Genomic DNA, 15,610 nt, shown 5'->3' with positions numbered 1-15,610 from the left:
CATATTAAATTCATTGTCAGATTCTAAAATAACTCAGGTACCTTATCCTGTCAATGAGAAATTATTCTTCATTCATTAAACACAACCTAACACGTGCAATAAAGAATTTTCAATTATAAAGTGATTAAAATAGAACAAAGGGCTTTGAATTTTTCTTAAAAGTATTCATCTCCAGGTTTTCAAAGAAAATTTTAAAAACCAAAATATTTAACTGTTAATGTTCCTGGACCCAATTCCACTGTGTGCATTCACGTGAGTGGAAGAGGGGGCACACTCAATTCTGACACTATCTACCTTGAGATAGCATCAGATTCCACAGGTTACGGGTTCAGTCCTACAAAAACGTCCCCACACCCACACCCATCCCCCATCTCAGATGCCAGTCACAAGCCCAGGTTGTCACTTGTGCTTCTGACCAACCAGTTACAGATTGGCGATTCCAACAACCACCTCCTTGAATTTCAATTCAGAGGCCAATCATAAGTCCAGGTTGTTACCTATACTTCTGACAGACCGTTTATAAATCAGAGGTTTAATTTGCTAGAGCGGCTCACAAAACTCAGAGAAATATTTCACTTACTAGGTCACCGGTTTATTATAAAAAGATATAACTTAGCAACAGCCAGATGGAAGAGGTGCATAGGACAAGGCAAGGGGAAAGAGCCAGGACCTTCCATGCCCTCTCCAGGCAGGCCACTCTCCCCAAATCTCCACATGTTCACCAACCTGGAAGCTCTCCGAACCCTGTCCCTTTGGGTTTTTATGGGGGCTTTATTACATAGTCATGATGGCAACTGATTCAACCTCCAGGCTCTCTCCCCTCCCCAGGGGAGGTCAGGGATTGGGAATGAAAATTCCAACCCTCTAAACACAAGGTTGGTTATCCTGGCAACCTGGCAGCCCCATGCTTAGGTGGGGTCCGAAAGTCACCTTATTAACATACAAGAAAAACCTTTGCCATTCTCACCACTTAGGAAATTCCAAGGGTTTTGGGAGCTGTGAGCCAGTAACTGTGGAAAAAGACTGAATATATATGTGAAATATATTTTGGTCATCTAAATGACCAAATACATATTTCGTATAAATCACAATACTGTATTAACCTTCTAACACTTCCAGAACTAAACATTTTACCAAACAAAGGGAAGGTAGAAGCTAAATGTTCAGATAATGAAAAATAGTATTAAAGCTTTTCATAACCTATATAAGGTATAATCAAATTTATAAAGTCAAATTCTTAATGAAATCAAGTATATAAGTATGTAAAACAAATTACTTCAGTGACAAAGCAATTATAATTCCCAACCACCTAATCAAAAAGGTATCTAACTATATTACTTACGTAATAGATGGATCCACTTGTTTGTAAGCATGAGCAGCACAAGACCCACAGTACGTATACCCTGCATGGCTACAAAACAAAAAAATGTTTAACTTAATCATCAGATTCAAAATCAAGTTATTCTGGGAAAAAAAAAAACTTTTGAAAGAAATCTAATAATTATGGTAAACATTATGTGTACAGATTAAAAAGCAATGTATTGATAGATAATGATGCAACTTCTAGAAGATAACAGGGAACACATCATTGTTCTGTGTTCCACTGTTATTTTATTTATTTATTTATTTATTTTGTGGGGGGGCCATGCTGCACAGCATGCAGGATCTTAGTTCACCAACCAGAGATCAAACCCGTGCCCCCTGCAGTGGAAGCTCAGAGTCTTAACCACTGGACCGCCAGGGAAGTCCCCCTGTGTTCCAATTTTAAATGTTAAAAAGTATTTGGTCTGAAGGAAAATTATATTTGGAAATATTCAAGGCTTATTTGAAGTTGCTAATGTAACATTAATAATATGTGAGCTCTTAACATTCCTCTTCAATACCATAAACAGACTATTACATACATAAAAATGATAAGACCAAGTCAAATCAGAGCAAAACAAATAATCTACAAGAAACAACTCACGTCCCTCTGTGTCTTTAGTGGTAAGAGAATTGACCTGACCTTCTGTGTATTATGCCTTTCATTTTCTCTCCCTACTACTCATCCCATCCTTTTCCTCCTCTGGTCTCAGCTTTACATTGGTTCTCTGATCACCCATACAATGACTTGGTTTCATAACTTCATTTTTCTTTCTTGACTCAAGCTATGTGAGTCTAGAAATATTTCCCTTAATGCTTACTATTTAGTGTACAGCCAGTAAATGTTTAACAAATGGCTCTGCAGGAAAAAACTGTATACATATGTACATAAGCTTATTATAAATTTTACTGAAATAAAGAGAGACGTATCACACAACTGACAAACAATGAAAAAATATAAAATACTCTTTACTGCAAATTCAGCTTAGGCAACTGATTGTCCCAGAATGCTTTCACTGATGGTAGCTGAACTCTTTGACCCACAGCCAAGCAATGGCTGCAAATGACAAGAGTGAAATAATGAAGACATATGTCTGAATTTCACTCATTCAACAATGACTTGAATGACTTCTTTGCTTATTAGACAATAGTTTTTCAAATACTGGAAAGCATATTTCTTTCCTCATTTTTTCGTGCTTGTCACAGTGTAAAGGTTACAGACATAACATAATTTTAAGTTTCATCTGCCTTATTAACCTTTCCCCATTACTTTTCTTGAGTACAGACAATAAACAAAAAATAAAGTCCTGATTTATAGCAATCTGTCTATTAATGTGGATTAAATCATTCCCATCATGGACAATTTCAAGATGCACAGTAAACTGAAAACACAAAACACAGACTGGGAGAAAATATTTGTAAAGCATATATCTGACAAAGGATTTATATCTAAATATATAAAGAAAAAGCATATATCTGATAAAGCATTTATATCTGAATATATAAAGAAATTTCAAAACAACCTAATACTTTAAAAAATATAGGTAACTGTTTTACAAGACAAAAAGAATTCTGAAGATTGGTTGCACAACAAAGTGAATGCACTTAACACTACTATATAAATGGTTAAAAGTAGTTAAGATAGTAGATTTTATGTTACTACAATTTTTTTTTAATTGTTAAATAGGAAAAGATGTGAACAGATACTTTCATCAAAAAATACACCGGGGGCTTCCCTGGTGGCGCAGTGGTTGAGAGTCCGCCTGCCGATGCAGGGGACACGGGTTCGAGCCTCAGTCCGGGAAGATCCCACATGCCACGGAGCAGCTGGGCCCGTGAGCCATGGCCGCTGGGCCTGCACGTCTGGAGCCTGTGCTCCGCAACGGGAGAGGCCACAGTAGTGAGAGGCCCGCGTACCGCAAAAAAAAAAAAAAAAAACACCAGGATGGCAAAAAGCACACAAAAGAAGGCTCTACATCAGTTAGTCATTGAGGAGAGGCAAATTAAAACTACAGTGAACTACCACTGAACACCCACTAGAATAAGCTAAAATTAAAATGAGTGACCATACCAAATGTGGCAAGGATGTAGAACTGAAAGTCTGTAGGAAACGTAAAACGGTACAACTACTTTGGAAAATGGTTTGGCAATTTCTTAAAAAAAATAAAAGAAAGCTAAACATACTTCTGCCATAAAACTCCTGCCAGCGATTCCACTCCTAAATATATATATATATATATTTAAGCATTATGTGCACACAAAGATTTGTACACAAATGTTCATCCCATTTTTATTTGCAAGAGCCAAAAACGGAAACAGCCAAACGTCCCTCAAAAGGTGAATGGATAAACAAATTGAAGTATATCCATACAATGAAATAACTCTTCAGCAATAGAAAGGAATGAACTATTGACACACTCAAAATAATTATGGTAAAAAAATAAATATGCTGAGTGAGAGAAGCCAGACAAAAAAGAGTTCATACTATATGATTCCATTTAAATACTTCTACAATAAAAATTTTTTTAAAAGAATATGTATGTATAAAACTGAGTCACTTGCTGTACAGGAGAGACTGGCACAACACTGTAAATCAACTCTTCTTCAATTAAAAATAAAAATAAATAATTCTAGAAAATAAGAACTAATCTATAGTGACAGAAAGTAAATCAGTGGATGTGGGAGGGTGGGAGAAGGGCAGAGAGGGAAAGAAGGGCACAAGGAAACTTCTGAAGATGAAGAATATGTTCATTATCTTAATCGTGGTAATGATTTCACAGGTGTATACATATTTCAAACTTATCAAACTGCATACTTTATATGCAGCTGAATGTTAATCATACCCCAGTAAAGCTCTATTTTAAAAATGAGGGCTTCCCTGGTGGCGCAGTGGTTGAGAGTCCGCCTGCCGATGTAGGGGACACGGGTTCTTGCCCCGGTCCAGGAAAATCCCACATGCCGCGGAGCGGCTGGGCCCGTGAGCCATGGCCGCTGAGCCTGCACGTCCGGAGCCTGTGCTCCGCAACTGGAGAGGCCGCAACAGTGAGAGGCCCGTGTAACGCAAAAAAAAAAAAACACAAAAATGATACTCATCTGATATAGACACAGAAAAAGAGATTCACATAAGTCAATCACAACCATACAAGATAGTAGCGTCCTTAATTAGGAGTAAAGTAATATGGGACATATGCTAAGCACACTGAAATCACTGAGGCTTTATTGGTCAGATTAATGGTAGTCACTCCATCCTTACACCTCTGTCAAGGGAGCCTATCAAGTTGCCTGAATATAGCAATATTCTCACAACCCAGTTCTAATCTTAGCCAGAAGGTAATATAAGTTGTTCTGTGGCTCAGCAGATTCAGTTTTGCTGTCACCCTGCACTGATCTTGATATTCTAGGCTAACCAGGGGCTCTATTTTAACCGGTTATGTCCCCAATCTTCCAGTCCCCAAGACACCAATACCAACTACTTCAGATACTTAATACCTGTTCCTCATCTGAACATCACTGGCTCCTGTCAGTTCAGATATGCACTATCTTGCCTGGCCATGCAGACCTTAAAAACCATCTGATCCATCTGGATCCTCCCTGGTCTGTCACAAACCTGAAGGACATTCAGATTTTCAACACTGCTTTGCTCTCAGTTGTCCCTCACTTCACATCCCTCCACTTCTCAATCCTTACTCTTCTTGAATTTAAAGGCCCTGAACCCCAATCTATACTCCGATCTCTAAATCAACCTGTCTTTGTACTCTAAGTCTCTCCCAGTTTTACCAATGCTGTTCCTACCCAAGCTCAGTTCTTAAATGCCAGAAAGCCTTCTTAGAAACGTTAGATTCTTGAAGTATAGGCAGGAAAGAAATAGTAAGTAGAAGGGTAAGGGCATGAAAGGAATAAAGCCTGAAGGAAAAACATGAGCAAATGTCCAAGTGTATGATGTAAATGAGAAAATATGAAATTGGCCTGAATGGAACAAGAGAGTAATGTTAAGCCAGAGTCAGACAGAAGAGTCTGGGCTTGATAAAACAAGTTACTGAAAAACTGCTGTGTGCTCTTGGAACAGGGAGTGATAATATGAAACTGTTATCATGTACTGAAAAACACAAGCACAAAGGACGTGTTAGAGGCAAGATGAGTTACATGAAGCTCTCTTGGAAACTGTGGCGTGAGGTAGTAATATCACGGTCTAGGTCTAGAATGGTGTCAGTGTCAGTGGGAAATGAAAAATCAATGCTCTAGGGTCTAGAAAGAAACAGTGACATATCTTAGTGACCAAGTAGGAGGAAGAAGAAGAGGACAGTTATGATGATGGTGATAATTGAGTGCTTACTGCATCTCAGGCACTCTTCTACGTAACTCAAAGCATTACTTTTAATCCTAACAACTCTATGAGATAGGAATTATTATTCTTCTCATTTGATAGATGAAAAAACTGAAGCAGAAAGGTTAAGAAACTTGCTCAAGGTCATACAGATAGTAAATGGCACTCCAGGATATAAAGCCAGGCAGTAAAGCTCCAGAACCCATTCTTACGCACCGTTAAGAGACCTTTACATAGTTCAAGGAAGAAGGGAAGGAGTCCATGGAGTAGGAAAAGCAACAAGCCTAACAACTGGAAGAATACTTAAAGAATCATATATCCTGTAAGACTACAAGGAAGGATGATAGTTTCGAAAACACGATTAACTAAGGTAAACTTGTTTCATAATAAGAACTTAGATTTCATGGTTTCAGTCCTTTTTGAAGCTGAAGGTTTAAGTTTCCTTGACCTAAAGACAACATAGTGGCAAAAGGAAAGGAAGATTCTTTTACCTTTTTTAAAATTTTATTTATTTATTTTATACAGCAGGTTCTTATTAGCTATCTATTTTATACATCTCAGTGTATATATGTCAACCCCAATCTCCCAATTCATCCCACCACCACCACCACCCCACCCCCGCTTTCCACCCATGGTTTCCATACATCTGTTCTCTACATCTCTGTCTCTATTTCTGCCTTGCAAACCAGTTCATCTATACCATTTTTCTATATTCCACAAATATGCATTAATATACTATATTTCTTTTTCTCTTTCTGACTTCACTCTGTATGACAGACTCTAGGTCCATCCACGTTTCTACAAATGACCCAATTTCGTTCCTTTATATGGCTGAGTAATATTCCATTGTATATATGTGCCACATCTTCTTTATCAATTCGACTGTCGATACGCATTTAGGTTGCTCCCAATGACTTGGTTATTGTAAACAGTGCTGCAATGAACATTGGGGTGCATGTGTCTTTTAGAATTATGGTTTTCTCTGGGTATATGCCCAGTAGTGGGATTGCTGGGTCATATGGTAATTCTATTTTTACTTTTTTAAGGACCCTCCATACTGTTCTCCATAGTGGCTGTATCAACTTACATACCCACCAACAGTGCAAGAGGGTTCCCTCTTCTCCACAGCCTCTCCGGCATTTGTTGTTTGTAGATTTTCTGAGGGATGCCCATTCTAACCAGTGTGAGGTGATACCTCACTGTAGTTTTGATTTCCATTTCTCTAATAATTAGTGATGTTGAGCAGCTTTTCATGTGCCTCTTGGTCATCTGTATGTCTTCTATGGAGATATGTCTATTTAGGTCTTCTGCCCATTTTGGGATTGGGTTGTTCATTTTTTTAATATTGAGCTGCATGAGATGTTTATATATTTTTGAGATTAATCCTTTGTCCGTTGATTTGTTTGCAAATATTTTCTCCCACTCTGAGCGTTGTCTTTTCGTCTTGTTTATAGTTTCCTTTGCTTTGCAAAAGATTTTAAGTTTCATTAGGTCTCATATGTTTGTTTTTATTTCCATTATTCTAGGAGGTGGATCAAAAAATATCTTGCTGTGATTTATGTCAAAGAGTGTTCTTCCTATGTTTTCCTCTAAGAGTTTTACAGTGTCCGGTCTTAGGTCTCTAATCTATTTTGAGTTTATTTTTGTGTATGGTGTTAGACAGTGTTCTAATTTCACTCCTTTATAGGTAGCTGTCCAGTTTTCCTAGCACCACTTACTAAACAAGCTATCTTTTCTCCATTGTATACTCTTGCCTCCTTTGTCATACATTATTTGACCATAGGTGCGTGGGTTTATCTCTGGGCTTTCTATCCTGTTCCATTGATCTATATTTCTGTTGTTGTGCCAGTACCATACTGTCTTGATTACTGTAGCTTTGTAGTATAGTCTGAAGTCAGGGAGTCTCATTCTTCCAGCTCCCTTTTTTTCCGTCAAGACTGCTTTGGCTATTTGGGATCTTTGGTGTCTCCATAGAAACTTTAAGATTTTTTGTTCTAGTTCTGTAAAAAATGCCATTGGTAATTTGATAGGGATTGCATTGAATCTGTAGATTGCTTTGGGTAGTATAGTCATTTTCATAATATTCATCCTTCCAATCCAAGAACGTGGCATATCTCTCCTCCTGTTTGTGTCATCTTTGATTTCTTTCACCAGTGTCTTATAGTTTTCTGAGTACAGTTCTTTTACCTCCTTAGGTAGGTTTATTCCCTTGTATTTTATTATTTTTGTTGCAATGGTGAATGAGATTGTTTCTCCTTAATTTCTTTCTGATATTTTGTTGTTAGTGCATAGAAATGCAAGAGATTTCTGTGCATTAATTTTGTATCCTGCAACTTTACCAAATTCATTAATTAGCTCTAGAAGTTTTCTGGTGGCATCTTTTGGATTATCTATGTATAGTATCAAGGCATCTGCAAACAGTGACAGTTCTACTTCTTCTTTCCTGATTTGGATTCCTTTTATTTCTTTTTCTTCTCTGCCGCGGCTAGGATTTCCAAAACTACGTTGAAGAATAGTGGCGAGAGTGGACATCCTTGTCTTCTTCCTGATCTTAGAGGAAATGCTTTCAGTTTTTCACCATTGAGAATGATGTTTGCTGTGGGTTTGTTGTATATGGCCTTTATTATGTTGAGGTAGGTTCCCACTATGCCCACTTTCTGGAGTTTTTATCATAAATGGGTGTGGAATTCTGTCAAAAGCTTTTTCTACATCTATTCAAATGATCGTTTGGTTTTTATTCTTCAATTTGTTAATATGGTGTATCACATTGATTGATTTGCGTATATTGAAGAATCGTTGCATCCCTGGGGTAAATCCCACTTGATCATGGTGTATGATCCTTTTAATCATACACCATGGTGTTGTTGGATTCTGTTTGCTAGTACTTCGTTCAGGATTTTTGCATCTATCTTCATCGGTGATATTGGTCTGTAATTTTCTTTCTTTGTATCATCTTTGTCCGGTTTGGGTATCAGGGTGATGGTGGCCTCGTAGAATGAGATTGGGAGTGTTCCATCCTCTGCGATATTTTGGAAGAGTTTGAGAAGGATGGGCATTAGCTCTTCTCTAAACATTTGATAGAATTCACCTGTGAAGCCATCTGGTCCTGGACTTTTGTTTCTTGGAAGATTTTTAATCACAGTTTCAATTTCATTACTTGTGATTGGTCTGTTCATATTTTCTGTTTCTTCCTGCTTCAGTCTTGGAAGGTTATACCTTTCTAAGAATTTGTCCATTTCTTCCAAGTTCTCCATTTTATTGGCTTACATTTGCTTGTAGTAATCTCTTAGGATGCTTTGTATTTCTGCAGTGTCTGTTGTAACTTCTTGTTTTTCATTTCTAATTTTATTGATTTGAGTCCTCTCCCTCTTTTTCTTGATGAGTCTGGCTAAAGGTTTATTAATTTTGTTTATCTTCTCAAAGAACCAGGCTTTAGTTTTATTATCTTTGCTACTGCTTTGTTTCCATTTCATTTATTTTTGCTCTGATCTTTATGTTTTCTTTCCTTCTACTAACTTTGGGTTTTGTTTGTTCTTCTTTCTCTAGTTCCTTTAGGTGTAAGGTTAATTGTTTATTTGAGATTTTGTTGTGTCTTGAGGTAGGATTGTATTGCTATAAACTTCCCTCTTCGAACTGTTTTGCTGCATCCCATAGGTTTTGGATTGTCATGTTTTCGTTATCATTTGTCTCTAGGAATTTTTTTATTTTCTCCTTGATTTCGTCAGTGATCTCTTGGTTATTTAGTAACATTTTGTTTAGCCTCCACGTGTTTGTCTTTTTTACGTTTTTTTCCCTGTAATATATTTCTAATCTCATAGCGTGTGGTCAGAAAAGATCTCGATACGATTTCAATTTTCTTAAATTTTCCATGGCTTTATTTGTGATCCAAGATGTGATCTATCCTGGAGAATGTTCTGTGTGCACTTGAGAAGAAAGTGTCATCTGCTTTTTTTGGATGGAATGTCTTTTAAATATCAATTAAATCTATCTGGTCTGTTGTGTCATTTAAAGCTTGTGTTTCCTTATTATATTTCTGTCTGGATGATCTGTTCACTGGTGTAAGTGAGGTGTTAAAGTCCCCCACTGTTATTGTGTTACTGTCTATTTCCTCATTTATAGCTGTTAGCAGTTGCCTTATGTATTGAGGTGGTCCTATGTTGGGTGAATATATATTTATAACAGTTATACCTTCTTGGATTGATCCCTTGATCATTATGTTGTGTCCTTCCTTGTCTCTTGTAACATTCTTTAAAGTTTATTTTATCTGATATGAGTATTGCTACTCCAGCTTTCTTTTGATTTCCATTTGCATGGAATATCTTTCACCATCCCCTCACTTTCAGTCTGTATGTGTCCCTATGTCTGAAGTGGGTCTCTTATAGACAGCATATATATGGGTCTTGTTTTTGTATCCATTCAGCCAGACTGTGTCTTTTGGTTGGAGCATTTAATCCATTCACATTTAAGGTAATTATTGATATGTATGTTCCTATGACCATTTTCTTAATTGTTTTGGTTTTGTTTTTGTAGGTCCTTTTCTTCTCTTGTGTTTCCCACTTAGAGAAGTTCCTTTAGCATTTGTTGTAGAGCTTGTTTGGTGCTGCTGAATTCTCTTAGCTTTTGCTTGTCTGTAAAGCTTTTGATATCTGTGTCAAAACTGAATGAGAGGGCTTCCTTAGTGGCGCAGTGGTTGAGAGTCCACCTGCCAATGCAGGGGACACGCATTCGTGCCCCAATCCGGGAGTATCCCAACGTGCCGTGGAGCAGCTGGGCCCGTGAGCCATGGCTGCTGGGCCTGCGCGTCCGGAGCCTGTGCTCCACAACGGGAGAGGCTGCAGCAGTGAGAGGCCCGCGTACCACAAAAAAAAAAAGAATGAGATCCTTGCTGGGTAGAGTAATCTTGGTTTTAGGTTCTTCCCTTTCATCACTTTAAATATATCATGCTACTCCCTTCTGGCTTGCAGAGTTTCTGCTGAGAAATCAGTTGTTACCCTTATGGGAATTCCCTTTTATGTTATGTGTTGTTCTTCCCTTGTTGCTTTCAATAATTTTTCTTTGTCTTTAATTTTTACAATTTGATTACTATGTGTCTCAGCGCGCTTCCCCTTGGGTTTATCCCAACTAGAACTCTCTGTGCTTCCTGGACATGGGTGGCTATTTCCTTTCCCAAGTTAGGAAAGTTTTCGACTATAATCTCTTCAAATATTTTCTCGGGTCCTTTCTCTCTCTCTTCTCCTTCTGGGACCCCTATAATGCAAATGTTGGTATGTTTAATGTTGTCCCAGAGGTCCCTTAGGCTTTCTTCATTGCTTTTCATTCTTTTTTCTTTATTCTGTCCTGTGGCAGTGATTTCCACCATTCTGTCTTCCAGGTCATTTATCCGTTCTTCTGCCTCAGTTATTCTGCTATTGATTCCTTCTAGTGTATTTTTCACTTCAGTTATTATATTGTTCACCTCTGTTTAAATCTTCTAGGTCTTTGTTAAACATTTCTTGCATCTTCTCCATCTTTGCCTCCATTCTTTTTCCAAAGTCCTGGATCATCTTCACTATCATTATTCTGAATTCTTTTTCTGTAAGGTTGCCTATCTCCACTTCAGTTAGTTGTTCTTCTGGAGTTTTATCTTGTTTCTTCATCTGGTACATAGTCCTCTGCCTTTTCATTTTGTCTATCTTTCTGTGAATGTGGTTTTCATTCCACAGGCTGCAGGATTACAGTTCTTCTTGCTTCTGCTGTCTGCCCTTGGATAAGGCTATGTAAGCAGTTGTGCAAGCTTCCTGATGGGAGGGACTGGTGGTGGGTAGAGCTGGGTGTTGCTCTGGTGGGCAGAGCTCAGTAAAACTTTAATGCTTGTCTGCTTGTCTGCTGATGGGTGGGGCTGAGTTTCCTCCCTGTTGGTTGTTTGGCCTGAGGCGACACAGCACTGGAGCCAACAGGCTCTTGGTGGGGCTAATGGTGAACTCTGGGAGGCCTCACACCAAGGAATACTTCCCAGAACTTCTGCTGCCAGTGTCCTTGTCCCCGCGGTGAGCCACAGCTGCCCCCTGCCTCTTCAGGAAACCCTCCAACACTAGCAGGTAGGTCTGGTTCAGTCTCCTATGGGGTCACTGCTCCTTCCCCCTGGGTCCTGATACGCACACTACTTTGTGTGTGCCCTCCAAGAGTGGAGTCTCTGCTTCCCCCAGTCCTGTCAAAGCCCTGCAATTAAATCCCACTAGCCTTCAAAGTCTGAGTCTCTAGGAATTCCTCCTCCCGTTGCCAGACCCCCAGGTTAGGAAGCCTGACCTGGGGGTCAGAACCTTCACTCCAGTGGGTGGACTTCTGTGGTATAAGTGTTCTCCAGTTTGTGAGTCATCCACTCAGCAGTTATGGGATTTGATTTTATTGTGATTGTGCCCCTCCTACTGTCTCATTGTGGCTTCTCCTTTGTCTTTGGATGTGGGGTATCTTTTTTGGTGAGTTCCAGCGTCTTCCTGTCGATGACTGTTCAGCAGTTAGTTGTGATTCCTGTGCTCTTGCAAGAGGGAGTGAGCACACATCCTTCTACCCCGCCATCTTGAACCCATCTCCCAAGGACAGGGAGATTCTTAGATAGAGAATACACTGCAGTGTATCTATTTTTTGATCATTAAGTATATATACCCCATACTCACTTATCCCATAGTGAGGAACTCACTCTACTTCATGAAAGGATCAAGGTCACATTCAAAGAAGAGAATTTGTAATACTGTCCTTTACCCTGGCCCAGATATATGGTAATGAATAAAGCCAGAGTAATAATCATCAACTCTCACCATTAATCCTGTTCCTATCCCCTTCTCTTGCTAACAGAATCTATAACTCTACATGTATGTGGCAACAGGTTCCAGTAAGGAATCACTCACAATAAAGGAGGCTTCGCTAAGGGAACGGCTACGTTTTTTTCTTTAGTCGTTCTGCATAACAGCCAGAAAAGCAATGAAAATTTGAGCTCTACAGATATTTGAACATGCATCATAAAAGTGTGTGTGTCTAAGTCAGTCTTTCCAGAGTTCTTAAAACCTTTAATACAAAGTCATCCCTGCTAGGTGTTACAGGTAACTCTGATTCTCAATGTAACTTCTCATGAAAATAAATACAAAATTATACTATTATTATATATTATATATATATTATTATATCTATAATTTTTCATTAGGCTAAAACCATACCTCTAAAAACTGATCTTTCTTTTAACATAGAGTACTTTTGCTTCTCCCTTTACACCTACACAGCAGATCCTTTGCATCAGCAGCTTCAGCTCCTAACCTACCAGAATTTCTCTGCCCCTCAGAGAGCTGCAATTAAATGAGGATGCAAGGTCACACTGTCCACAATCATTCACTAGTTAAGTGACAGTTTCCCATACAGCAACCTTGCAGTGTGGTATAATTTAAATTCCTACCTCAGGAAAATTACTAATCACGACATCACATGGACTTTCACTTATATCAACTATGAATGCCAAGAGTCTACTAAACATTCTATGAGAGGCTTTTCATCAAAGTGGATATAGGGAATAATAAACACTTACTTGAATTCAACAAAGTCAGATTTCCGTAGTCCTAATTCTACTGAATAGCAGGAAAAATGCAAAATAAAAGACTGCCCTAGATGAAATGAGAAGACTGGACCAGATGAAATGAGATCTCCTCCAGCAATAAGCAAAGTTTGCAACCTTAAGTTAAGATATGATCTACAAACCTAGAAACTAAATTTAAAAACACCTGTAAACGTACAGGATCAACCTGAATGACAACTGGCCCCAAACAGTTTCCAGAAGCAGCAACCTCCACCTCAGTTTTATTTTGCTGCACGTAGCCTTTTATTCTTTTCCTTCACAGGCAATGCTCAATGGCCCTAAAGATTCCTACTTCGATAAAAAAATCAGCAAATGATTATATCCAAGAAATATTCAGGTAAAACAGTCATTATTTAGAATATTTTATTTTTACAAATGGAATCTCACAAACATTAAGCAAACAATATTATGAGCTAAAAAGTCAAGTAAGAATAAACTAACCACAATGTTACATATTGAGGGTTTTTTTTTTTACTGCTAGAGTATATATGATTTGAGATATTGCCATGAATAACCTACCAGTCCTTCTTACTATTAACAAGACTGGGAAAGTCTTGATGGTTTCTACCAGATTTAGCTCGAACTCTATGCTAATGCAAGGAGCCTGTCTTCTGGCCTATCATTCACACAGGGCACATCTGCTTTCACTATGTGAAAGGAAGTGAGACAAAACCAAAACCAAGCCAAACAAGCACACAACACAACACAGAACGCACTATGAGACTGTTTAAAAGATTGTTTGTTAACATTAACAAGGACTGCAAATCTCCAGTAACTTAAGTTAACTAGATAATTTATGAAGATTGTCTCATGACATGTACTGGTAGAGCTCTACAGGTATGCTTCACTATATACAACCTGGTCTTCTATATAAATGTTTCTTAGTTTTTAAATTTTTCAAACAGGTTTTTATACTAAAGGTATAATGTACGCAGTAAAAAAAAGTCAAACCGTAATAAAAGGTACGCAACGAAAAGTGAAAGTATCCTTTATTCCATACTATTCCTACTTGGTTAACTACTAAGAAATCAAATTCTGCTTTAAATGTATGGCCTTCAATATTCATTGTCTGTGCTTGACAGTAAAAAATAATTTCATCATGTAAATTAAGCCCCTTCCACAATTATCTGCTTATCTTTTTATATTCAATAAGATGTTTCTTAAGTGATGTATACCTGTACAGCTCCATTCTAAGGGTTGCTGAGTTATTGCTGAATACTGCAAGATAAACAACAATTTTGGCATCAAGGTAAACTGGCAGTCATGGTAAGAAGCCTTCTGGAACTCCTAGTTCATGAGATCATTTCAATATATATCCCAGGGCCACATACTGTCTCCTGTGCCTCAATATAAGTAAGATAGTTCCAAATGCAACCAAAGGATATTTTTTAGTCAAATTAAATTCTTTTGAATTCCTCTCCCAAATGTGCCTGGTTATGTTATATAGATTAGAATTCATTAAAATTGATCAACAGTTGGTTTATGGGTCAATATTTAATCTTTTAATAACGTCAACAATAAATGACATTATTCTATTTAATCTACATCCATATAAAAATAAGCAAACTGTTTAAACATTTTCAAAAGTGTGCTATCTAGGTTCTGAGTTTGTTTTTTTAAGGTTGCCCTCATATGATTTATTCCTATGAAGGCAAAATCTAAGAAAAGGTGGTCCCAGAGAGCTAGAATTTATAAAATTTTAAAAGTATGTTTTTGATTTGAAATAAAAGTAGAAATCTTAAAATTTTAAGTTGTCTAATTACTATATAAGCTCGTTCTTACAAAGACACTTTTGTGCCTATATAACAAGAAAATATTTGTTGTTGCTTTTCTACCTTAAAAAAAAAAAGGAGGGCTTCCCTGGTGGCGCAGTGGTTGAGAGTCCGCCTGCCAATGCAGGGGACACGGGTTCATGCCCCGGTCTGGGAAGATCCCACATGCCGCGGAGCGGCTGGGCCCGTGAGCCATGGCCGCTGAGCATCCAGAGCCTGTGCTCCACAGCGGGAGAAGCCACAACAGTGAGAGGCCCGCTTACCGCAAAAAAAAAAAAAAAACAGGTAACTCTAGAAAGGAAAATATAATAAGATGAACTTGACTATATTTAAAGTTTTCACATATTAACAAAGTAGAAATTGCCTATATATACATAAACATAACTACAAAGTCACTATATAGCAGAAACATGCACACCAAAGCCAAAACTATTTTCAAATATTCATTTTAAAACCTAAGGTAACTTGGAAATCTTTTACAAATTAATATATTTGTAACGTAGACTCAAACATTTCATTTCCAAGGGCATTTCCAAACATTTCAATTTAAAA

At 37.9% G+C, this 15,610-nt stretch overlaps 1 protein-coding gene across 2 annotated transcripts in view; it reads right to left on the bottom strand.

Moving 5' to 3' along the window:
• The window catches only part of MEMO1 (mediator of cell motility 1), a 142,543-nt gene that overhangs the window by 58,869 nt on the left and 68,064 nt on the right, over positions 1 to 15,610 (bottom strand). For both annotated transcript variants that reach the window (XM_030858001.3, XM_060309774.1), the window contains exon 4: positions 1,343 to 1,411. In XM_030858001.3, the coding sequence (XP_030713861.1) occupies positions 1,343 to 1,411 (69 nt within the window). The remainder of the gene's footprint in view (positions 1 to 1,342; positions 1,412 to 15,610) is intronic.

This window comes from Globicephala melas, chromosome 12 (genome assembly GCF_963455315.2).
Source record: "Globicephala melas chromosome 12, mGloMel1.2, whole genome shotgun sequence".
Lineage (NCBI taxonomy): Eukaryota > Metazoa > Chordata > Mammalia > Artiodactyla > Delphinidae > Globicephala > Globicephala melas.
Note: the sequence above shows the minus strand (reverse complement) of the source record. Positions and strands in the feature narration are given on the sequence as shown.